At 38.6% G+C, this 27,329-nt stretch overlaps 2 protein-coding genes across 2 annotated transcripts in view; one reads left to right on the forward strand and one right to left on the reverse strand.

The window, feature by feature from the left end:
* Positions 1-22,415, reverse strand: part of LOC132651231 (zinc finger protein ZFP2-like) — a gene marked incomplete at both ends in the record, with an annotated part of 242,736 nt that extends 220,321 nt beyond the window's left edge. The window contains one exon of the mRNA XM_060376480.1: positions 21,818-22,415. Within this exon, the coding sequence (XP_060232463.1) occupies positions 21,818-22,415 (598 nt within the window). The remainder of the gene's footprint in view (positions 1-21,817) is intronic.
* Positions 1,437-2,366, forward strand: LOC132651233 (zinc finger protein ZFP2-like; the record flags this gene model as incomplete). The annotated part of the gene is made up of 1 exon (XM_060376482.1): positions 1,437-2,366. A coding segment is annotated over one exon (930 nt), but the record flags the coding sequence as incomplete, so codon positions are not given.
* Positions 22,416-27,329: the final 4,914 nt, after the last annotated feature.

Here is a 27,329-nt window from a genome sequence, read left to right on the forward strand (position 1 = left end):
TTGGGATGACCATAATATTGAAGAACATTTTCAAAGTTCTACAAGTAATAAAAGGTAACTTTATGTGCATGTTGATACAGATATAAATTCTTAAATTTGAATGTGTCCTGGAAGTCTGGTGTTTTTTGTTTGTTTGTTTGTTTGTTTGTTTATTGGCTGCTTTTTATTTTATGTTTTTGAAATAGATTTTTTTTCTGGGTATCTGTGACTTTCTTAGACTTGCTTATTAGACCAGCCTGACCTCAAAATAACACAGATCTGCCTGCTTCTGCCTCCACAAGTGCTGGAATTGAAGGCATGTACCAGCACACATGGCTGTGTCCTGGAAGTTTTAAAGAAAAGCAACAGTGTAAAAACAGCACTGCTTTAAGTGTACTTATGATCATTAAAATCTCATAATTCCATGTACTTCAATGTCAGATATCTGATTTGTGTTTACAAGGCACTCCCCTAAGATAGAAGAAAATAAAATAATATTGTAACAAAAATACCATTTGAATCATATGGACATTACGGCTACTGACTTGAACTGCCAATCTGTTTAGTCTCATTCTATCTACTCAGATATTGTAAGAGGTATACACACTGAATTGGTGATCGGTATGTGTCCAAAACCTTCTAATAAGCAAAAATTTCATAGTAGAACCAGTGTTACTCATTTTTGTGCAGTAACTTTGTAAAGTTTAGTGAAAGAAGCAGCTTATGAGAATCAAGAATATTGTTGTGGAGAAACCTTAATCCCTATATGACATGTCTATGATGAACAAAAAACAAACTGTGTTAATTCAATGTGGGAATCTTTATTATTTTTGTAAATTAAACTGGTATATCATATATCAAAATTATTCTAAGACACATGAGCACAGGGATATTGAAAGAAGCAGTGGCCCTGTCTTTCTCCAAGAACAATTGATTTGGTAGTAATTTACTGTGAGTAAATTTTCTGAATGTAATAAATGGTTACTGTTAATTGGTTTTGCAACTTCACTGAGAATTTATCAGCAAACTCATATTGCTGAAAATACCTATGAATACTAGGAATTTGGAACTTCTGCTTTTCCTGGCTCACTTTGTAAATGAAGTATCATTCATACAGTACAAAAATTTGTGAATGGGATTGCTGTGGTAAAACTCTGAATTTTTAAATACTCTTCATATATAGGAGAAAACCTCTTATAGAAAAATGATGCTATAAAAGTGATCCACATAACAAATTCTCTTACCATCACAGGGATCTTCAAAAATACCCATAATGAAGGGGAATAACGTGAATGTAAATAATGTGATATAACTTTAAAATTTGATTCTTCTTTACCATTAGACCAAATTATGAAATTAATTCATATAGATAAATATATTTATTAGTGTAATGAAATGACGGTGGTAAATCTTTCACATGTGCCAATTTTCTTTGCAGGCATGAAAGCAGTCATACTGGAGAGCAACCCTTTAAATGCACTCTATGTGGGAAAACCTTCCCCTATATCACTGTTCTTATATGGCATAAAAGAACACACACTGGAGAGAAGCCTTACAAATGTAATCAATGTGGTAAAGCCTTTGCAAAAAGCAGTCAGCTCATACGGCATAAAAGAACACATACTGGAGAGAAACATTATGAATGTAATGAGTGTGGCAAAGCCTTTGCACAAAACAGTACTCTCTTAAGCCATAAAAGAACACACACTGGAGAGAAACCTTATGAATGTAACCAGTGTGGCAAAGCCTTTGCACAAAACAGTCATCTCATAAGCCATAAAAGAACACACACTGGAGAGAAACCTTATGAATGTAATGAGTGTGGCAAAGCCTTTGCACAAAACAGTACTCTCTTAAGCCATAAAAGAACACACACTGGAGAGAAACCTTATGAATGTAACCAGTGTGGTAAAGCCTTTGCCCAAAACAGTCATCTCATAACCCATAAAATAACACACACTGGAGAGAAACCTTGTGAATGTAATCAGTGTGGTAAAGCCTGTGCAAAAAACAGTCATCTCATGAGCCATAAAAGAACACACACTGGAGAGAAACCTTATGAATGTAATGAGTGTGGCAAAGCCTTTGCACAAAACAGTACTCTCTTAAGCCATAAAAGAACACGCACTGGAGAGAAACCTTATGAATGTAACCAGTATGGTAAAGCCTTTGCACAAAACAGTACTCTCTTAAGTCATAAAAGAACACACAGCAAAGAGAAACCTTATGAATGTAACCAGTGTGGTAAAGCCTTTGCAGAAAACAGTCATCTCATAAGACATAAAAGAACACATACTGGAAAGAAACCTTATGAATATACCCAATCTGATAAAGCCTTTGCACAGCAGAGTAGTCTCCAAAAACAGGAAAAGACACACAGTGGAGAGAAGCCTTGTGAAGGTAATTAGTGTGATAAAGCCTTTGCATGTAACAATCATCTCCTAAGACAACAGCACATTCTGGAGGGAAACCATATGAATATAACTACGTGGCAAAGCCTTTGCACATAACATCTCCTAATACATAAAAGAACACATACTGGAAAGATGTCTGACTGTAACCAATGTGAAAAAACTTTTGGACTTCAGAATCATCTTCACACTCATGAAAGAAATCCTAATGGACAGAAAGACTGTGATTGCTTTTAACATGGTGAAACCATTCCACATTTGTATAATCTTCATCATCATGAAAGGATTCATAATAGAGGAAAAACTTATGAATGTGTTAAAATGGTGAGGCCTTGCATAAATCTAGAATCATCATCATCATAAAAGTATCCTTACTGGAGAGGAATTCTGTGAGTATAAGCGATGTGGAAAGGCCTTTGTGTACTTTGGTCCACTGAGATGCAACAGAACTGTAAAACTAGCTCAGTGGAAATGACCTCCCTTTTCTGAAGGGAACATGCAACAGTATTATATAATAAGGGGCAATAGGAATGGAGGGTAGTCATGGGGCAGAGAAGGGAGGGAGATTACTATTGGAATTTAAAGTAAATAAACTTATTTTTAAAAAGAATACAATTAATGGTGAATATCAATTACATGCAACAGTATTATATAATAAGGTGTTTATGGAAGACTTATTGATAATCCTGATTCTCAACATTTACTGTTTTCAATTGCCTCAGTTTACACAAGAAACTTTTAGTCCAGTGAATGAATATGTAGGGAATGGTGAACTATCACCAGCCAGGAAGTTCTCTGAGAGTATCACAACAGTGGTAGCCTGTAGAAGTTTCTTTGTGTACACATACCTATTGTTTCAGGGGTTCTATTGAAAACCATCACAACCCAGACTGAAGTTTGAGATGTGAGGGAGGAGGCTTTCTCTTCCATGTATGATCCTGCTGCTGGTCTAGTTGTATAACCATGGCAAGGGTGAGTTTTCTCTGCCTGACTTCATCTGGAGAGTGTCTTTACTCATAGATGCCATCAATCAAGTTTGATACATGGCCTATGACACAGATCCCTGATAACTCTCCCCTCCCTTCAAATATAGGATAATTAGGTTCCATGTTCTTGTTCACATGATAGGAATGTGCTTTTTAATGCAAATCAAGCATCCTTGAAGTGCTCAGTTTCAAACAATTATCTACACCTATCCTTAGAGCATCCCAGTCACTCCCCAAGGGGTACATACCCTCTGTTTTCTGGAATTAAAGTTTAACTTACTTTCTGAGGTGGTTCCCAGAGTGTTCTGATCACTGTTATGCTTGTGGTTCTTCCAAGCTTTATACCTCATCTTCTGGCCCCTCCTTCCTTTCTAGGCTGGTGAGAAACAGCCTCCAGGAAGCAAGAAAACCACGTTCTCTGAAATGCTTGTGATAAAATGTTTTACATTTCATAGCATTTCAAATTTCATGTGTTTCTGGATATGAGATGGTAAATCAAACAGTGTCTTTGGGATGGGACTCTTTAAAATGAGTTATACCTAGTGTTGATTTCACAGTAAGGTTGCAGGCAAGCTTCATGGTATGAAATCTTCTGAGTTGAGCACAGTGGCCTATGGAGGAGAAATAAGAGCAGAAATTTTATTTCCCTGTTTTCAATAGCTGAGTAGTGTTCTGATAATGTATGGGTAGATGGCAGAGGAGGGGAACTCCTCTTTTCAGTGGTTTAGGGAAAAGGGATTGGGGGAAAGAGGGAAGGAGTGTAGGACCAGTAGGAGTTGAGGGAGTAGCCTTTAATAGGGATATATAATGAATAAATTGTAAAAAAATAACAATGATTAATAAAATAAAAATGAATTAGAGAAATAAAACTTATAAGCAAAACTTCGAGTCCAGTCTGGGTACCCACCCTCCCTCAAAGAAAAGAAAGAAGGCATAAAGAAAGAAAAAAAATTAGAATCTTTGTCTTTGCCACCTTTCTTCCTTGTGAGCTCATTTTTTAATCATTACCTAATGGAGAACATGCTGTTCTCTCTGAAGTTTATACTTCCATAGATATAGGTTTCATACCTGGAACAAATGGCAGAAGTTCATATTTAACATATCAAAACAGACCTAGCTGCTAATTTTCTCCCAGCAATCCCTCAGTCCTTCCATGTTATATGGTCCTCCAGGCTGGCATAGCGCACCTAATACCCTGAATTCTTCCCAGGGCCTGAGCTAAACTCATTCCTCCCTACCCCATATATAGGCAAACTATTTTGGCTTCCTGGTCCTGTTGAAAGCCATGCAGGAGCAACAGCAAAACATCTGTTGCACTCATGGAATGTGGCTCCCCCGTTAGCATAGTCATGATGAGTTTGTCTTGGAGAAGCATAACCCCAAGAACTGCTTATACTGAGGACTTTGTGCTGTTGTGGAACATAGCTCTGTTTGATGCCATTATGATGCCCATATTCCTCATTTGGTGTCTGTTGTTATGCCCCATTTTCATTTCTTATGTTGCTGATTTGCGTATTTTCTCTCTGGCTTTTAGTTAGTTTGGCTAAGGGTTTGTCTACCTTGTTGATTTTCTCAAAGAATCAGCTCTTGGTCCCATTGATTGTTTGAATTGTTTTCTTTGTTTCTAATTCATTGATTTCTTAGTTTGAATATTTCCAATCATCTACTCCACTTGTGTGTGTCTGCTTAAGTTGAAGTCACACCATAATTCTACCAGACATTTAAAAGGAGCTATAATAATCCTTCCTAAAGTATCAAGAAAAGAGACGATAAGAACAAAAAGAAAAGAAAAAGAAGGAACCCTTTAAAACTCTTTCTAGAAACCCAGCATTGCTGTCATAAGCAATCCAGTAAAAAACAAAAAACAACAACAAAAGAAAACTACAGGCCAAAACTGTTGATAAAAATAGACTTTCAACCAAAGTTAATCAAAAAAGATAAGGAGGGGGGCTGGATAGATGAGGTTAAGAACTGACTGACTGCTCTTCCAAAGGTCCTGAGTTCAATTCCCGGCAACCATACGGTGGCTCACAAACTTCTATAATGAGATCTGGTGTTCTCTTCTGGTGTGCAGGTGTACATGCTGGCAGAATAATGTATACATAATAAATAAATAAATAAATAAATAAATAAATAAATAAATCTTAAAAAATAAATTAAAAAAAAGATAAGGAGGGACAATTCATTCTCATCAAAGGAAAATTTCACCAGGAGGACATCACAGTCCTGAACATCTATGCCCCAAATACAAGAGCACCTGCTTTTGTAAGTAAAAACATGATTAAATCTTAAATCACACATCGATCCCAACACCTTAATAGTGGGAGACTTCAACACTCCACTCTCATCAAGGGACAGATCATCTAGACAAAAGCTAAACAGGGAGAAATGACACTTACAGAGCAAATTTACTAAAGCAAATAGACCTAATGTCTACAGAACTTTTCAACCAAACACAATGGAGTATGCCTTATTTTCAGTACCTCATGGAAATTTCTCAAAAATTGACCACATAGTCAGGCACAAAGCAAGTTTCAACAGATGCAAGAAAATAAAAATAATTTCTTATATCCTTTCAGACCACCATGGCCTAAAACTGTACCTCAACAACAACAGAAACTACAAAAGCATACATACATATGGTAACTAAACAACTCTCCACTCAGTAACAGCTTTGTCAGGAAAGAAACAAAAAAAGAAATTGGAGACTTCCTAAAATTCAATGAAAATGAAGGCACAACATACCAAACTTATGGGAAACGATGAAAGTGCTCCTAAGAGGAAAGTTCATAGCATTAAGTTTCTCCAAAAAGAAGTTCTAGACAAGCAATTTAATGGCAAACCTAAAATCCCTAGTATAAAAAGAAGTAGACACACACAAGAAGAGAAGATGATTGGAAATATTCAAACTCAGAGGTGAAATCAATGAATTAGAAACAAAGAAAACAATTCAAAGAACCAATGTGACCAAAAGCTGGTTCTTTGAGAAAATCAACAAGATAGACAAACCTTTAGTGAAACTAACTGAAAGGCTAATAGAAACTATCCAAATCAGCAAAATCAGAAATGAAAATGGGGGCATAACAACAGACACTGAGGAAATCCAAACAATCATTAGGTCACACTACAAAAGCCTATATGCCACAAAATTTGAAAATCTAAATGAAATGGACAATTTTCTTCATAGATTCCATCTATCAAAATTAAATCAAGATCAGGCAGAAAGACTGAATAGTCCTATATCCCCCAAGGAAATAGAAGCAGTCACCACAAGTCTCTCTTCCAAAAAAAAAATGCCCAGGCCACATGGTTTCAGCACAGAATTCTACCAGACCTTCAAAGAAGTGCTAACTCCAATTCAACTTAAATTAGTCCACAAAATAGAAACAGAAGGAACATTACCAAATTCATTCTAGATAGCCACAGTCACCTTGAAACCTAAATTACACAAAGACCCAACCAAAAAAGAGAAATTCAGACCTATTGCTCTTATGAGAATTGGTGGAAAAATATTCAATAAAATATTGGCAAACCTAATTCAAGAATATATAAAAGATATCATCCACCATGACCAAGTAGGCTTCATCTCATGCATGCAGGGGTGGTTCAGTAAATGGAAATCCATCATTTAAACAAACTGAAGGAGGAAAACCACATGATCATCTCCTTAGACATTTGATAAAATCCAACATCCATTCATGTTTAAAGTCTTGGAGAGATCAGATATACAAGGCACATAGCTAAACATAGTGAAGAAAATACACAGCAAGTCTATAGCTAACATCAAACTAAATGGAAAAAAAAACTTACATCAATCCCACTGAAATCAGGGACAAGGCAAGGCTGCCCAAGTACTGGAAGTCTTCGCTAGAGCAATAAGACAACTAAAGGAGATCAAGGGGATACAAATTGAAATGGAAGAAATCAAAGTATCACTATTTGCAGAATATATGATAGTCTACATGAATGACACCAAAAATTCATCCAGAGAACACCTTCAGCCTTGCCAGGCCACAGAGGAGGACAATGAAGTCAGTTTGGATGAGATCAGATAAGCTAGGGTCAGATGAAAGGGGAAGAGGACCTCCTTTATCTCTGGACTTGGAGAGGGGCATAGGAGGAGATGAGGAGGAGTAGGTGGAATTGGGAGGGGAGGAAAGAGGGGGCTACAGCTGGGGTACAAAGTGAATAAGCTCTAATTAGTATAAAAAATAAAAACTTAATTTAAAAAATTGAACAGCAAAAAGTTTAAAGAAAAAAGTTGCACTTAGCACTTTTGGAACTGAATACAGCTGGCAGCCTTCAACAAAGATAGTGGTAAAACCATGGCTCCACCTTCTTTATCCATGAACCAACATGGTGGCTAGCCATGTGTTGCTGCATACTGTGGCCGCCAATGCAAAACAGCCATTAGGTGTCACTGATGGTGTTACTACAGCCTACAGTATAGCACTGTGGAGCATTTACAGTTCCCCATAACTAAAATTTCTAAAATTGTAATCAAATACGTTTTAGAACCAACTGCATAGAAGAACAGTACTTTAACTATTCTGGCCATACCAAACCTGTCAGCCAAAAAGAAACAGCATTAATCCATGCACTCAGGAGCTGGTAGTAGGTATATAATAGTTAACAATTACCTGAATATAACCCCATATAATCCTATGGTAACATGGAGCTACAGTCTTATTCTCCCATTAAAGAGCATAAGCAGACATTTTGCATCAGAGAATCTCCAGCCTTTTAAGTGAAAACCAACATATTTTACAGTTCTTTCTCAAATCATATTTGCAGGTTTACAAAACTAAATCAAATACAGTTCATATGTCCTCTGGCTTTCTATATATACTCTGACCTTCCATAAAATTCTATATAACTTCAGGTTACTTTGGATAAGCTTTTCTTTTCTTTCTTTTCTTCCTTTTTTTCTTTTCTTTTCTTTATTGTCCTAGTCTCTTGCCTTCTCTCTTGCTTTTCAGACAACATAAAAACCTTCATCAAAATCCTTCTCAACATTTCTTTACTAAGCCATGTTTTTTTTTTTTTTTTTTTTTTTTTTTTTACCATCTTGAGATGATATACTGTAGAAACTGCACTTTTCTTAATTGCCTCAAACAATATGGCTTGGTTTCATTTGGTAAAATGAATAAAATAAATACCAAGATCTTTTGACCTCTCCAAAGGGTTGAGAAACTGTTCCATGTTCTTTGTTAGATAGCCCAAGGTCATCATTTTAAATGCCTGATAAACTTTAAAATGTGCCATAGTCTTAAAAATTTAAACATTCTCCAAAACTTGTTTTTGCTATATGAAAATAAATTACCCTTTTTAGGAGTAAAATCACAAAGCATAACCATAATTTTGAAAGTCAGAATCAAAATTTAAAACTAAATTTTACCAATGCAAACAATCCAATCTCTAAATTCAATACCAATTTAGAAAGAGTCTTGTTTTCTTAGTCTAAAAGGAAACGGGATAAACAAAATTCATTTTGACTAAGAGGTTCTGTAACCACTCTTTTCCTTTGTTCTACCCCACGTGGCAATTTCAAAATGGTGAAGTCACATCACAATGCATGACAAGCCACATGGTTGCTATTTAAAAACATCTGTGATTCTACAGATCTAATAAACACATATGCACACATTTATGTTCTAAACAAGAGTTTGAATTTAATCTTTAGACATATTCAATAACTGTTAAGCTATAAACAAGACATACAGAGCATATTTACCATTTAAGATCAGTCAAAAATATGAAGTGGTGATATATACATTTAAACTGAGAAAACTTCTCTTACTCCATCCAGCTGTAATTGTCCTATCAGTCTGGGCAAGCTCTCACAGCCCACCCTGCTCTTGGGAGTCCTCTATCTGTCCCGCCCTGAGGCATGCCCCCACCAAAGACCAAAGGCTTCCCAGCTTATAGTGCTAGGAGCATGGGGCAAGCAAAGTCACCATAGTGCACAGCTGTTTGGTCACCTGCCTACTGAGACCATCATAAACAAACAAACCCATAAAAGAACACAAGAAAATAATGTACCAATACAATGTGTACAAAAAAAAGGGAGAAGAAGGAAAACCTGAAGGTGTAGTGGTCCATCTCTCAATGGCCCTCTTCCCTGTTCCATTAGGGAGTGGCCTTCCCCCAAATTGCACTCCATACAATTATACTAGCCTGAAATGGCAGCCTGTTATTATACCAGACCAGTTGATCTGAAATCTCAATTCCCTCAGCCCACTCCTGCCATGGGGCATTGCTGCTGCTTCCCCCACCATGAAGAAAATGCACTCAACAATCATAGCTCCTAGCTGGGCAGGAGCAGTCCTGACAATTTCATCCCCAGAATCCATCCTTGTATTCTCTCCCTCTGGCTGCCAGAACACCTGATTCTGCCACAGCAGGAAGTGGAGAAGGTGAACAGGACGAGGGTGGAGGGGGTGAAAGGAACAAGGAGGGATTACAGCAAGTCTGTCTCATAGCATCCATCACAGTCCCATACTCCAATACAAACAAACATTCATAAACACAAGGAACAAAATAGACAGACAAATACATGCATACTTGCTGCTACACTACTGAAAACAAAACCAGAACCAAGTGTCTGGCTTTTGTTCATGGTTGGAAAGGCAAAAGCAGAAACAGGTTCTTCCTCTGGGAAAGGCACATCTGTCCCAAAGAAGTTTCTAAACACAAGGAATAAAATAGGACAGGTGCAGACTGAGTGGCCGTGTAGCCAGATCATAAGGTAAGCTCAGATCCATGGAACTTTAGATCACTGCTCTGGTTTCCCTGCCACAAAAGCTCCAGAGCAGTGTGTGATTCTGAATCACCTCCCAATCTCAGGACTCTACCCAAGTGCCCACCAAAAAAAAGAAAAAAGAAAAGAAAAAGAAAACAAACAAACAAACAACAACAACAAAAAAAAAACAACGAAGCCAGGGGTAATCCCCTGACTTTGGCAGCTGTGATTACCCTGAAGTCTTCCTCTGATCACATCCTGCTGCCATCACCAATATGAACACCTGAGGATATTTTAGAATAGAGGACAGAAAGTAATCACACACATGCACACTTAGATACTTACGAGCCGCAATAAGACCATCTAGGTCAGGGTCCTGGAGTCTTGGGGATCCTGATGAGCCCCGCAAATGTTATTCTCAGTTCATGAGACCCCAAAAGGTCACCAGGAATTGACTCCACTGAAAACATATGAGGGCTTATTTAATACAAGCTCGAGTCTGGGTCACAACAACCTCCTTGGTGAAGAGGAGGAGTATGGCAGGGTGGTCTAGGGCAACAAGGTTTTTAAAGGGAAAAGCCATAGGCAGTGAGTTACATGCCTTGGAGTTACATGACTGTGTAAGGGAAATTTACTTTTGAAATGATTGTTTTACTTTACATGCTAAGACACTAAATGGTTCTGGCCTGAACATCTGGTCTGGTAACCTAGCAACTATATCTCTACTGGGCAAGAAAAGAATGTGGTGGGGCTAGTTCACCCCTGAAGGTGGCTGGACATGTATACACCTGTCTGGTCTTTCTTCAGTCTTATGCTTTAAACTTTAAACCAAAGCCCCTCCCCAAAAAAATAAAAAATAAAACCTAAATTTTGATTCTTTGGTCTCTCACTGTGTAGTAATTCCTTTGTCTCAGAAATGTAAAAACTATGAAGTCCACTGGAATTTGCTTCACCCATGTGATGTAAATATGTAAATATGTATATTGATGTGTTTGCATGAACTAGGTCAGTCTGTTTTTTTGGTATATTTTACATGAGTGTATGTCAATTATCTGGCTATAAGGAGTTCCTTTTTCATCGTCCATGGAATATGTGCAAATATATACAGATTTATATATCTGATCATTTGTCTACGTGTATGTATGGGAGAACAGGCCACAACAGCTGGTCAGGGAAGATGTTTTCTTAAAGGGAAGCTTGAACTTGCTACAGTTCCTGCAGAGGACATGCTAGCTGAAATCAGCATCATCGTCATAAGTAAGCTTGTAGGACTTTGTTAGTAAAATTTCTTGTTTCACCCACTTTTTTCAGTGAGTGTGTGTGCCTGTGACCTCTATCTTTTCTATCCATTTCCCTTTAGATCATGGAGGGTTAATGGGACCCTAAAACTCTACCAGACCTTTGAGCCTGCCTAAGAGAAAGGAAAGATGACTGCCACTGAGCCCATAGTGGCCTGAAGAATATCTCTGGGTAAACAAGCCTGGAATTCTTTGTCAGTCTAATTAAGACCACCTGTTGTTGAGCAATAAAAACATTAGGGAAAGAGTGACTTTGTCGTCAGAGTGACCAGAAAGCCTTAAATGGCTCAATTGGTAAAGCACCAGGCTCCAAGTAAGGAGACGGAGGATTAACACCTAAATAAAACTACTTTTGACTTCATCAAGATGCCCAAATTAAGTTTAGGTATACAGAAAGAGACAAATATAAGTCCCTAACCCTGAATTCACCTGCCTTGGTCTTTCCAAGCTGGGTATTCACTTCTGGATATTAACAATTATCAATTATTTTGAGGCTAAAATTTCATCATGAAATTTCTTCCTTCCCTTTTCTTTCTCCAGGCCTTCCCACACACTGCCCCATGCTCACCTTCAAATTCATGGCTTCTTTCTTCATTTTTATTTCATGTGTTATATATACATGTATTTTAAAATATAAACTGCTTGTTTTTTGAAGTATATGCAAATTTATTGTCTTTAATCAGTGCTTTCAGTTCCAAAATCATGTAAGATAATTACAGACATATATACATAAACTGTGACAGAACCCTTTTCCATTTAATCTCATATTTTTAATTATAAGATGAAAATGTTTTACTATCTTGACCACAGTAAATTACTTACAAATGATGTAAGATTGTGAAGCTTCTCTTGCTGATGAGTGAGGCTTACCTGCCATGGTAGACTCTCACCCTTGTTTGTGTCTTCTTTAGATCCCGTTTCAGTTTTGCTCAACAGCATTTTCTGGAGGGCATGGGTCACTGCCTACACTACATTTCATATGGAATAGCTGGGCTCAGACTTGGTCATCCCATCATTTTCTTCTGATTTAATCTGTATTGAAATGTTTGCTGTGTATGGTTTATGATTTCTACATAGCAAAGCAGGTGAGTAATCAAAGTTGTCAATCCAGAATTTATGGAAGAATCTCCTGGGTACTGCGGGGATATATGTGCCTCGAGAAAATGCTTTAAGCAAGGGATGGTTCTTTTCTTTTAACATGAGAAGATTCCTCTGAAAAAGTTTATAATATCATTCTTATTTGATACAGACTCTAAATATAATGTGTTGCTTAGCCATCTTCCACACCTTCCTTCTGGTTGAAAATATTTTATTTGCCATAAGGAAAACACATCAATTATTTATATCACTATAAACTACCTGTATATTTGCCTGTGTATTTTGGTTCAAGTCCAGCAAATCAACACCAACTAGTACCCAAGTATCAATTAGCTGGGATTTTTTTTTTCCGAAAACAGACACACACATAGATTGATCTTTCTTCCTTCTTTCTTCCTCCTCCACCTCTTCCTTTTTTTCTTGGCCCATGTATATATGCCTTCATGTCATCAGAGGAAGCCTTATGCACAGAGCTTACCACTGAGCACAGAGCACCTTACCTGCTAAGCCTCCAGCACACCAAGCATTATTTAGTGTCCTGCCTGCTCACACACCGCTGGCCAGCAGAGGGCGCCAGAACACCCTAAACAAGGTCATGATGCCCAACCTGAGCTCAGGCGGGTTGGACCAATCCCCCCAGGATGCAGGCAGCAGTGTGGGAGTGCAGGATTGTGCATCTCTCTTTAGTCACCCCCCCCCGTCTGCGGTTCTGCCCCACGCACGAGGCGTTAGGACACTCCAGGCAGACGGACTGACAGATGTCGGTGGACAGGGGAGGGATTGCTTGCAGTCAAATATCTGAGTCCCCCACCCCGTCTCCCTCATGAATCCTGTCCCTTGTGCTGCCTATAAAGCCCCTGCAGGCTAGTCCCTAAATCACGTGCCGGGGTCCCTCAGCTTTGCTCATGGGTGGCATGGCAAAAAGCCTGGAAGTAGGCTGGGGAAGCCTCTTCACGCTACTGCAGGCCTCAATGGCATACAGCCAACACAGCCTTTCCCCTGGTCCCTGTGTTGGTAAATCTAAGGTCTTGCCAGGCAAGCTTGCAATAGCCTTTAATCCAGGCACATGGGATGCAGACACAGGATGATCCTTGTGATTTCAATGTAAGCCTGGTTGGCAAAGACAGTCCAGGACAGTCAGGCCTACACAGAGAAACCCAGTCTTAAAAATCAAATCAGAAAATAAGATTAAAACAGAACATTTGCGCTGGGTTTGGTGGCACAGGCCTTTATTCCCAGCAGTCTAGCAGGCAGAAGCAGGCCAATCTCAGTGAGTTCAATATCAGCCTGGTCTACAAATTTAGTCCAAGTTAGCCAGGGCTAAAACAGAGAAACTCTGTCTCAAAATACCAAATCATTCATGTATATAAATTCATGCATATAAATTTTAATATATATTTAAATACATCTTTAATATATTTATTAAATATAAAGTTATTGAATGTATTAATATGAGTTAATGTTTGATAAATATATAATGTAGTTAATATATTATATATTTAATATATATCAATACATATTTTGTTTTAATCATATATATAAAATCTGAGCCAGGCATGGTGGCACATGTCTGTAATGCCAGCTCTCTGGGAGGCACAACTATGCTGATCTGTATGAGTTCAATGTCACCCTGGTCTACAAATCAAGTCTAGGACATGCAAGGGAACAGAGTCTAATAAAACAGGGTCCTTCACACCCACATATCTAGAGTTGTCTGAAATAACAGAGTGTGACTTAAACTATGTTATAAGAAAGTCTTGCCAGGCATGGTGGCACACATCCTTAGTCTCAGCACTTGAGAGGCTGAAGAAGGTGGGTCTCTGTGAGTTCAAGGTTAAACTGATTTACAGAGAGAGTCCTGGACAGGCAACAATGCACAGAGACACCATGTCTCAAAAAAAGCACATTAAGTTAAATGAAATGAAATTAAAAGAAAATATCAAATCCTGGCATATTGGCACATGCCTTTAATACCAGCACTCTGACTGGCAAAGGGGGTGGATCTATGTGAATTTAAGGCCTGCTTGGTCTAGAAAGCATGTCCAGATCAGTCAAAGCCATACAGAAAAAAACTGTGTCTCAAAAAACAGCTTCCTGAGATGTAAACAAAAACAGTTAATTTCTTTACTCATTTCTGAGGGCTCAGGTTGGAGCTGAGGACAGAGATCTACTTGAGTGGGAAAACGACCTCAGGCATGTTTCTTTCTTTCTTTGTTTCTTTGTGTGTTTTTATTTTTAAATTATTCACATGGCCCAGGGTCATGTCCACTTTGGATTTTCCCAGGTGTCCCTGCTCTGTCTATACTCTTCCTCAGATCTGAAATAACTTACTCCTCCCCCATACCTAGTACCCATCAGGTTCATTTCTTTTATATTTCTTTTTTATTCACTGAACACTTCTAGTCTCTCACTCAAGGGGGAAGAAACTTTTCATTTTCCTGTAGAGACATTGAACCCTCCTAAGCTGACTAGTCTGCAAACCCAGTCCCCAGCAAGCAGCCGGAAAGAAGAAATGTTAATATTTACAAGAAATTGTGAACATCATGATTTATTGTACATAAAAACATTTTCTGGTCCTGGAATTACCATGATTAGATGAATTTTTAATGCTGTGACAGTTCAGGCAGACTGTTGGGTGAACGTTTTGAAAGGCAAATGTTGTTATAAACAAAAATGAAAATTCCAACCATTCTATTTTACCAATAAAGATTCAGGAGCCAGATGCTGCAGAGAAAAGATTCTAGCTCAGAGATGCAGATAAAGCACCCAGCTGGCCTTCCTTCTCAGCTTCAGTCCAAATGGAGAAAAAAAAATGTTCACTAGCTCAACTCATGCCCAGGAGAAAAAAAGCCAAAAATCTTGAGGCCAAAGGCTTCCTAGAAATCCCAGGGTGCTAAGGAGCTGAAGCTTAAGCTAAAGCTAAAGCAAAAGTCTGAGATAAGCCTTTCCACACTGTCTTAAATACCTCTCAACTCAAAGTCCCTCCTGCTCTTTAATGTCTGTAAGCATGTTTCTGGCTTCAATTCTTGACCTAGGGTTAACTTTAGTAAATCTTGTGTCCAGAAAGTTCTTGGATTAAAGGTGTCTGCTAGAGCTGGTTGAACCATACCATAATCACCTGTTTACAATAAACAAAAATTTCTTGGATTGTAGGTGTGTGATAGGGCTCAATCACACTGATCAATAAACAGTGTTTTACCATTCACAATTTTGGGGTTCATAATGGGATCAAATATCCTGCAACATTTCCCCTTTTGGCTAAATGAAAGACTTCTCCCTCTAACATCAATAAACTATCTACTATCAGGTATAAATGACATTCACAATGTCTAGTCTGTATGTAATTAGCAAACTTGAAAAAAGTATTCTACTCTCTATCTTGATGAATCAAAAGTTCTGTACCAATTTTAGTAGGTTTATCCTCTTTTATATGTCTATATGAGTGAGTATATACAGTGTGTATCTTTCTGCTTCTGAGATAGCTCACTCGGGATGATCCTTTCCAGGTTCCACCATTTACCTGCAAATTTCATGATTTCCTTGTTTTTTGTTTTTTTTTTTATTGCTGAGTAATATTCCATTGTGTAGATATACCACAATTTGTGCATCCATTCCTCCACTGAGGGGCATCTGGGCTGTTTCCAGCTTCTGGCTATTACAAATAAGGCTGCTACAAACATGGTTGAGTAAATGTCCTTATTGTGTACTTGAGCCCCTTTTGGGTATATGTCTAGGAGTGGTATAGGTGGATCTTGACGAAGTGCTATTCCTAGTTGTGTGAGAAAGTGCCAGATTGCTTTCTAGAGTGGTTGTACAAGTTAAACTCTGTACACCTAAAGAAACTAATCAAGAGGGAGGACTCTTGCTAAAATGCTCAATTCCTATCCAGAAAGGCAAAGAGGCTGGACATCAGAAGAAGGAGAAAAGAGGGATCAATTCAGGAGCCTGACACAGAGGACCTCTGAAAGGCTCTGCCCTGCAGAATATCAATGCAGATCCTGAGACTTATGGGCAACCTTTGGGCAGAGCGCAGGGAATCTTATCAAAGAAACAGGAAACAGTAAGATCTGGAGAGGACAGGAACCCCACAAGGAGAGCAACAGAACCAAAAAATCTGAGCACAGGGGTCTTTCCTGAGATTGTTACTCCAACCAAGGACTCTGCATGGTGATAACCTAAGACCTCTGCACATACGTAGTCCATGGCAGTTCAGTATCCAAGTGGGTTCCATTGTGATAGGAACAGGGACTGTCTCTGACATGAACTGATTGGCCTGCTCTTTAATTACCTCCCTCCAAGGGGGAATTAGCATTTTCAGGCCACAGAAGAGGACAAGGAAGCCACTCCTGATGAGACCTAATTGACTAAGATCAGAAGGAAGGAAAAGAAGTCCTCCCCTATCAGTGGACTTGGGGAAGGGCATGCATGCAGAGGGCTGAGGAAGGGAGGGATTGGGACAGGAGGAGGGAGGGAACCACGGGGGGGATACAAAGTGAGTAAAATGAAATTAATAAAAAATAAAATAAAAATAATGATAATTGAATAATTATAAATAAAATAAATAAATTGTAAATAAATAATTAATTATAAATTAAAAAAAATAAATAATTATAATTAAAGAAAAAGTGTGGTTTTTATTTGTTGAGGTATTTCTGCATTGGGATTTTTACATAATGAATTATTTCATAGGTAACATGGTTTTCAAACCACCTTTGATTTTTCCCCCCAGAAGTGTTCATAGTGTTCAGAATGGGGCAACTCATAGCAGTCTTGGAAACATTTAAACAGTTTTACTATTTTTATGTGTTTTCGTGTTTTCCCACGTGTATGTCTGTGCATGACATGCATGCCTATTGTCTGCAGGGGCCAGAAATAGGCAATGGATCTTCTGAAATTGTTCTTACACAAAGTAGCAAGATACTATGCCCATGCTGGTAAGAGAATTCAAGACTGTGGAAGTCTTATCAGTGATTTGATTTGATTTTAGTTCTTAATTTTTTTTCACAATTTCTTGTTATATAGCCTGATTGAAACCCCCTTCCTCCAATCCCCCCAGTCCCACCATCCCTCCTTCTTCCTCCTCTCCCCTTTTCCTAGTGCACGTAAAGGGGGAGTGCTTCACCATTGCCATCTCACATAGCCTGTTAAGTCCCATCAGGAGTGCATGGATCCTCTTCCTCCATGGCGGCATCCCAAGGGGTGAGTAATTAAAGAGCAGGCAATGGAGAATTTCTTTACCAAAAAAAAAAAATATATATATATATATCACCCCAAAAAATTTACTTTAGAAATCATGAAAATAACATAATATCTTCCACAAGCCAAAAACAAACAAACAAACAAAAAAACAGACATTTTACTCTTTGGGCCATTATACTGAAAAAAAAAAATTAAAAGCTTGAACATTATCACAGCTTTGAGTTTATTACTTTCATATTTATACCATTGAGAATTTATTTAGTCTTCCTACATGTGTATGAGTGTTTAATTAATGTTTTCTTGTGTGTCCCTGGTTGTATGCCCTTGCACCAACCACAGGCATGCACTGCTTTCGGGAAATTCTGAGCCTCTGAATGAGTGATCAAAATCCTTTACATGAACTGCCAGAGTTCTTAAATGAGGAGCCATCTCTCAAGACACATTATTTATTTATTAATGAAATTCCCTTTTTATTTTCCATATTATTGTCTGTTCACTCAAATGTGATCAACATGTTTGCTTATAATAATTTTATTAGTGAATCTGTTATTTAAGTGAAAGTATATTATTTTTTTATTAAAAATATTTCGTTATGAATTTTTAATTTATTTTTATTATTACAATTTATTCACTTTGTATGCTATCTGTAGCCCCATCCCTCATCTCCCCCAAATCCCACCCTCCTTTCCTCATCTTCTCCTATACCCTTCCTCAAGACAACTGATAGGGAGATCCTCCCCTCCTTCCATCTGACCCTAGTCTATCAGGTCTCATCAGGACTGGCTGCCTTGTCTTGCTCTGTGGCCTGCTAGCACTTCACTCTGCTTCAGGGGGAGGTAATCAAAGAGTTCATATCAGAGATGGCCCCTGCTCCCCTTACTAAGGTGTTGACTTGGAGGCTGAGCTGCCACGGGCTCCATCTGAGTATGGGGTTTAGGTATCTTCACGAATGGTCCTTGGTTGGAGTATCACTCCTTGAAAGAAACCCTGGGCCCAGAATTTTTGATCTGTCGCTCTCTTTGTGGAGCTCCTGTCCCCTCCAGGTCTTCCCAGCTCCCCCTTCTTTCATAAGATTCCCTGTGCTCTGCCCAAAGTTTGGCTGCGAGTCTCAGCATCTGCTTGGCTACCCTGTTAGACAGAGGCTCTCGGAGGCCCTCTCTGGTAGGTCCCTGTCCTTTCACTTCTTATCCCGCTCCCCCCCCACCCGTGTACATCACATTGGCTTTCTGGGTGAGGACTGAGCGGTTTCCCGAAGGTCCTCCTTCTTGTTCTGCAAATTTTCACATGTTCATTCTGCATGATATGACTCAAAGTTCCTTATAAGTGAGTCTCTACCAGGCCTGTCTTTCTGCTTCTGGGATACCTCGCTCGGGATGACATGGGAAGACTAAATAAAATCTCAGATATAGAAATACGAAAGTAATAAACTCAAGGCTGTTAAAGTTTTCAAGCTTTACTTTTCAGAAGGGCCACTCTCTTTCTCTAGTGGCCCAAAAAAAGTAAAATGTATGTTGTTTTGCTTGTGGAAGATATTATGTCATTTTAAAGATGTGTCTAAGGTAGATTATTGGGCTGTCTTTTCTTTTTTTTTAAATAAATTCTCAGTTCCATAGAATTTATTATTTATTTATTTATTATTGATTATTTTATTGATTTTTATTACAGAGTTAATAAAATGTAATTAATAAACAACAACAATAATAATAGTAGTAGTAGTAGTAATAATAAAATAATAAAACACTTCTCAAAAAAAATTCTCAGTTGCTTGCTCCTTGATTACTCACCCCCAGTGATGTAGCCTTGCCAGGCCCCAGACAAAGAGGTTCCATGTCCTCCTTATGGACGTTAAGAAGGTAGGGGAAGATGGCAATGGTGGAGAGAACTCCCCCTTTCAGTGGAACAGGGGAAGAAGATAGGGGAAAAAGGGAGGGAGGGTGTTACTGGAAGGGGAGTTGTGGAATGGGTCTCCATTAGGTAATGATTAAAAAATGAGCTCACAAGGAAGAAAGGTGGCAAAGACAAAGATTCTATTGTTCTTTGCTTTCTTTATATCATCTTTCTTTTCTTTGAGGGAGGGCGGGTACCCAGACTGGACTCAAATTTTTGCTGTCAAGTTTTGTTTTTCTAATTAATTTGTATTTTATTAATCATTTTTATTTTTTCACAATTTATTCATTGTATACCCCTTTATAAAGGCCACTTCCTCAACTCCTACTGGTCCCATACTCCTTCCCTCTTTCCCCCAAACCCTTTCCCCTAATCCTCTCAAAGTGGGAGTCCCCCTCCTCTCCCATTCATCCACACATTATCAGAACACTACTCAGATATTAAAATGAGGGAAATAAAATTTCTGCTCTTATTACTTCTGCATAGGCCACTGTGCTCAACTCAGAAGACTTCATACTATGAAGCTTGCCTGTAAGTTTACTGTGAAATAAACAATAGGTATAACTTGGATTAGAGAGTCCCACCCCAAAGACACTGTTTGATTTACCATCTCACATCAAGAAACATGTGAAATTTGAAATGCTATGAAGTGTGAAACATTTTTTTCACAAGCATTTCAGAGAACGTGGTTCTCTTGCTGCCTGGAGGCTGTTTCCCACCAGTCCAGGAAGGAAGGAGGCCCAGAAGATGAGGAAGCCACCCAGAAGATGAGGAAGCTTGGAAGCCACCCAAGCATAACAGTGATCAGAACACTCTGGGAACCACCTCAGAAAGTAAGTTCAACTTTAATTCCAGAAAACAGAGGGTATGTACCCCTTAGGGAGTGACTGGGATGCTCTAAGGATAGGTGTAGATAATTGTTTAAAACAGGGCACTTCAAGGATGCTTGATTTGCATTAAACAGCACATTCCTATCATGTGAAAAAGAACATGGAACCTCATTTTCCTATATTTGAAGGGAGGGGAGTAATCAGGGATCTGTGTCAAAGGCCATGTATCAATTTTGGTTGCTGGCATCTATGTCTAAAGGCACTCTCCAGATGAAGTCAGGCAGAGAAAACTCACCCTTGCCATGGTTATACAACTAGGCCAGCAGCAGGGTCATACATGCAAGAGAAAGCCTCCTCCCTCACATCTCAAACTTCAGTCTGGGTTGTGATGGTTTTCAATAGAACCCCTGGAACAATAGGTATGTGTACACAAAGAAACTTCTACAGGCTACCACTGTTGTGATACTCTCAGAGAACTTCCTGGCTGGTGTTAGTTCAGCATTCCCTACATATTCATCCACTGGACTAAAAGTTTCTTGTGTAAACTGAGGCAATTGAAAACAGTAAATGTTGAGAATCAGGATTATCAATAAGTCTTCCATAAACACCTTATTATATAATACTGTTACATGTTATTGATATTCACCATTCATTGTATTCTTTTTTAAAAATAAGTTTATTTACTTTAAATTCCAATAGTAATCCCCCTCCCTTCTCTGCCCAATGACTACTCTCCGTTCCTATTGCCCCTTATTATATAGTACTGTTGCATGTTCCCTTCAGAAAAGGGAGGTCATTTCCATTGAGCTAGTTTTACAGTTCTGTTGCATCTCAGTGGACCAAAGTACACAAAGGCCTTTCCAAATTGCTTATCCTCACAGAATTCCTCTCCAGTAAGGATACTTTTATGATGATGATGACTCTAGATTTGTGCAAGGCCTCACCATTTTAACACATTCATAAGTTTTTCCTCTATTATGAATCCTTTCATGATGATGAAGATTATACAAATGTGGAATGGTTTCACCATGTTAAAAGCAATCACAGTCTTTCTGTCCATTAGGGTTTCTTTCATGAGTGTGGAGATTATTCTGAAGTCCAAAAGTTTTTTCACATTGGTTACAGTCAGACATCTTTCCAGTATGTGTTATTTTATGTATTAGGAGATGTTATGTGCAAAGGCTTTGCCACATAGTTATATTCACATGGTTTCCCTCCAGAATGTGCTGTTGTCTTAGGAGATGATTGTTATATGCAAAGGCTTTATCACACTAATTACCCTCACAAGGCTTCTCTCCACTGTGTGTCTTTTCCTGTTTTCGGAGACTACTCTGCTGTGCAAAGGCTTTATCACATTGGGTATATTCATAAGGTTTCTTTCCAGTATGTGTTCTTTTATGTCTTATGAGATGACTGTTTTCTGCAAAGGCTTTACCACACTGGTTACATTCATAAGGTTTCTCTCCAGTGTGTGTTCTTTTATGGCTCATGAGATGACTGTTTTTTGCAAAGGCTTTACCACACTCATTACATTCATAAGGTTTCTCTCCAGTGTGTGTTCTTTTATGGCTTATGAGATGACTGTTTTGTGCAAAGGCTTTACCACACTGGTTACATTCATAAGGTTTCTCTCCAGTGTGTGTTCTTTTATGGCTTAAGAGAGTACTGTTTTCTGCAAAGGCTTTGCCACACTCATTACATTCATAAGGTTTCTCTCCAGTGTGTGTTCTTTTATGGCTTATGAGATGACTGTTTTGTGCAAAGGCTTTACCACACTGGTTACATTCATAAGGTTTCTCTCCAGTATGTGTTCTTTTATGCCGTATGAGCTGACTGCTTTTTGCAAAGGCTTTACCACATTGATTACATTTGTAAGGCTTCTCTCCAGTGTGTGTTCTTTTATGCCATATAAGAACAGTGATATAGGGGAAGGTTTTCCCACATAGAGTGCATTTAAAGGGTTGCTCTCCAGTATGACTGCTTTCATGCCTGCAAAGAAAATTGGCACATGTAAAAGATTTACCACTGTCATTTCATTACACTAATAAATATATTTATCTATATGAATTAATTTCATAATTTTGTCTAATGGTAAAGAAGAATCAAATTTTAAAGTTTTATCACTTTATTTACATTCACGGTATTCTCCTTCATTATGGGTATTTTTGAAGATTCCTGTGATGGTAAGAGAATTTGTTATGTGGATCACTTTTATAGCATCATTTTTCTATAAGAGGTTTTCTCCTATATATGAAGAGTATTATAAGAATTCAGAGTTTTACCACAGCAATCCCATTCACAAATGTTTGTACTGTATGAATGATACTTCATTTACAAAGTGAGCCAGGACAAGCAGAAGTTCCAAATTCGTAGTATTCATAGGTATTTTCAGCAATATGAGTTGGCTGATAAATTCTCAGTGCAGTTGCAAAACCAATTAACAGTAACCATTTATCACATTCAGAAAATTTACTCACAGTGGGGACTACTACCAAATCAATTGTTCTTGGAGAAAGACAGGGACACTGCTTCTTTCAATATCCCTATGCTCATGTGTCTTAGAATAATTTTGACATATGATATACCAGTTTAATTTACAAAAATAATAAAGATTCCCACATTGAATTAACACAGTTTGTTTTTTGTTCATCATAGACATGTCATATAGGGATTAAGGTTTCTCCACAACAAAATTCTTGATTCTCATAAGCTGCTCCTTTCACTAAACTTTACAATGTTACTGCACGAAAATGAGTAACACTGGTTCTACTATAAATTTTTTGCTTATTAGAAGGTTTTGGACACATACTGATCACCAATTCAGTGTGTATACCTCTTACAATATCTGAGTAGATAGAATGAGACTAAACAGATTGGCAGTTCAAGTCAGTAGCCGTAATGTCCATATGATTCAAATGGTATTTTTGTTACAATATTATTTTATTTTCTTCTATCTTAGGGGAGTGCCTTGTAAACACAAATCAGATATCTGACATTGAAGTACATGGAATTATGAGATTTTAATGATCATCAGTACACGTAAAGCAGTGCTGTTTTTACACTGTTGCTTTTCTTTAAAACTTCCAGGACACAGTCATGTGTGCTGGTACATGCCTTCAATCCCAGCACTTGTGGAGGCAGAAGCAGGCAGATCTGTGTGATTTTGAGGTCAGGCTGGTCTAACAAGCAAGTCTAAGAAAGTCACAGATACCCAGAAAAAAATCTTTTTCAAAAACAGAAAATAAAAAGCAGCCAATAAACAAACAAACAAAAAACACCAAACTTCCAGGACACATTAAAATTTAAGATGTATATCTCTATCAACATGCACATAAAGTTACCTTTTATTACTTGTAGAACTTTGAAAATGTTCTTCAATATTATGGTCATCCCAATTGTAGCCTAAAATATAGTACCAGAAAATATATATTATTGGAAATATCATGTTATTATTAAGGTAAACTTAAATCACTATCTTCTGTGACCCTTAGAACCATGCCTGATTTATTTACCGCATTCCTCCTCATTCTCAATTGGAATTACAGAAGAGGATCAATAACAAAGTAAGATTTTTCTCTTTATTTTAAAAGTGAAAGAAAAATTGCAGTCTTACCTATAGCAGTGAGGTTTTCACAGGTCTCTAGCATCACATCTTTGTAGAGTTGCTTCTGGGAAGGTTCTAGCAAGGTCCACTCTTCTTGGCTGAATTTCACATGCACGTCATTGAAGGTCACTGAATTCTAAAATATGCCATACATTTGTACAACAGAAACAGTGGCAACAATATAAATTTATATTTCATTGTCAATATAATCATATAATTCTAGTGCTTCTTCAATTTATTTTCTGACACAGAAGTGCGAATGTTATACAGTTGGGTGCTGCGTGTGATGTGAAGTAGGGGAGATGAAAACGCCTAAAGGTTAGATTGAAAAAAAAAAAACCAAAGGCGTGCTTCAAAAACCTGTGTTTCATCAGTTTGTAAGACATGAATATAAAGGAGCCATTAGTTGGGTTCTTGAGCAATCTATGAATCATCTTCAGTTCCTTGGGTGAGTAGGTCAGCAGCCTGTCATGAGACAGGTGGAAGGACAAAACACTGTCATGATATTTTATATAGCAACAAATGAGATGTGTTGATCAGGGGACACTGAACAGATGGGTAACATTAGTCCAAAGACAACATGGTACTGAATATTATGTTTTGACCAGGGCTCAGGGATGTGGCATATCAGTATGTGAAGAGGGGGGCTCATATATTTGTGGAAGGGAAAGTGGACTACAGTGAATACATGGATAAAAATAATGTGAGTGGCAAGCAACCACAATCATAGCCAATAACATCATATTTCCTTGTGACCAGACAAAAGAAAAGGAATAGAACACATGATTATTCTTTGATCATTGTTTTGTATATCCTCCTTACTTAATAATGTAGTCTATAGATTAAAAATAAAGATTAAAACTTTTCCATTAAAAAAGAAGTGTTAATGTTATCACTAAGTCATTTTAGAAGAAAACGGAATAACAAGTTTTAACTGTATCATATCTGAACTTTTTGAAGAGGATATAGCTTTGGAATAGACATGGCAATTAATGTGGACAAAGACAGAGAGAAGAGTGTGAAATAGAGAGACAGACACATAGAGACAGAGACACACAGATAGAGAAATTAACAGATGAACAATACTAAGTACAGATCAGAGAAATTTATTAACAGTTACTAACTACAAAAAATGGTGGACAAGCTGGGTGTATTCTGTCATGCCTTCAATTCCATCACTCAGGAGGCAGACACAGGTGTACCTTATTGAACTGGATGTCAGCATTATCTATTCAAAGAGTTCTAGGACAGCCAGACCTATATAGTAAGACAGAGCCTCCCCTAAAAGTCAATCAAACAAACACAAAATATTGAAAGAACTCAGAGGTCTTTACTGAAGCTTCTACAAGGAATTATACATTCACTCCTGTTGTATATTTATTTTCCAGAAATCCGCAGTGTCCCAGCTTAAACTGTAACTTCAATGATATCTTACTAAAAGGGAATGCATGTTTAAACAGGTAAAAATAGAAGACAAAAATATTAGCGGTGTAAATGATGATCATAAATGAGCAACATAAGATAGGAGAAATGGCTCAGCAGTGAGGAGCTCTTACTGCTCTTGCATATAATTGGGCTCAATTGTTAGTGTTTACCTGGGACCCACTACTTTCAATTGCTATAAGTTCATGAATTCTGAAGACATCTTCAGACTACTGTGAGGATTAGGCACACAAGAGGTGCATATTCATGCATACAATCAAAATACTTATATTCAGTAAAACCTAAAAATAGATCCCAGATGGCTGGGGTGATTGTACACTGTGTCTGATAACCTGGGTAGCAGAGACTGCACAGTGACCAATAGTTGGATCTGTGGTCCCCCAAACACCACTGACTGTGTTTCCAAGGTAAGAAGAAAACCAATGATGAGGGAAACAATTGGGTCCAACCTCAGAGTGCCCAGCAAATCTCTGGGAAAATTCCTTGGATGTTGCAGCAGGAATAAGTTTTTCAAGCAAAGGGACCCAAGAAGCAAGCAGGAGTAACTATTCTAATATCTAATAAAACAGACTTTCAACCAAAATTAATTGAAAGGGATGAGGAAAAGGGAATCCAAGATGGCATTGCCAGGAGGACCAGGACAGGAACAAGACAGCAATGTTGGTACAGCAACTAAAAGACTGAACTCTGGGTCCTAAAAGAACAGCAATCGTGTTTCCCAGGTGAGAGGAAACTCAGTGGTGTGGGGATCATTCAGTTCCACTATCAGGTCACTCAGTGAGAACCCGGAAAATATCTCAGGCGCAGGATGCATCTGTGTGTCCTGATCACCTTCCCAGGCAAAACTGTGTGCTCCTGGGCACCAGAGACTGGGAGCCCCAGTCTCAAAAAAAAAGAACAGGGAAGAAGAAAGTTGGACTGACCTCAGGTCACCCAGTCTATCCCTGGAAAAGGTCCTGCAGGCTGGTGGGTTCACAGCTGCCAGCCTTGAGTGGGCCTCCAGTTGCGAGACCTGCATGCCCTACTCTCCATCACAGACAGAACTCTGTGCCCCAGGACACTAGAGGATGGGTTTCCCTGTCTGGAGAAAACCCCACAGGCAGGGAAAGAGCAGGTCCCAGCTTAGAGCACTCAGCCAACTCTCCCCCACACACACTACCACCACCACACATGGGAACATTCTTGGAAATGTTTTCAGGTTCTTTCCCAGTCACCAGCTTGGTAGCCATCTGGCAAGTGCCTACCCATTCTACACACCATGTCAAACACCACAGACTAGGTCTTCATGTTGGGAGAAAACCCAAAGGTGGGGAAAACATCTGGCCCTACCTCAGGACACCTAGCTCTGGAGAAGTTTCTGGTTATTCACAGGCTCCAGACTCTAGCCTCCTGCTGCACATGTGAGAGCAGTGATCAGCTGCCACGTGTTACTGCTTTGGTACTGGGGCACAGAGCTCTAACCGCAGACCTACAGAAGCCTGGGATCCCCAAGATCAACTCCCAGATACTGCTCTAAGGGACAACCAGTTATCCCTAACTAAGCTGACCAAACCATGGGGTACCCAGGTTACAGCTACAGCTTACTAAATTTACAGCAAGAAAGCCAGAAGCAGGACAGCTGTCTCCAGGACTTCTCTGGGTGAGAGAAGAGCCCCCTTGACTAACAAAGACCACAATTACTGCTCAGGTCTCTATGCCTGTGGTGAGTTTTGGCAATTCCTGAGAAATACCTGCTATTCAGTGACAGTACCCCAAAAGCTGAGGAGCCCTCCTTCAGGAAAAATCATCTTCCTGCCAAGGGGATTATCCCCACCACAGGATTCCAGGAAGCGCCAGAAACTAACACCCAACA

The sequence above is a fragment of the Meriones unguiculatus genome, assembly GCF_030254825.1.
Source record: "Meriones unguiculatus strain TT.TT164.6M chromosome 13 unlocalized genomic scaffold, Bangor_MerUng_6.1 Chr13_unordered_Scaffold_41, whole genome shotgun sequence".
In the NCBI taxonomy this organism is placed as follows: Eukaryota; Metazoa; Chordata; class Mammalia; order Rodentia; family Muridae; genus Meriones; species Meriones unguiculatus.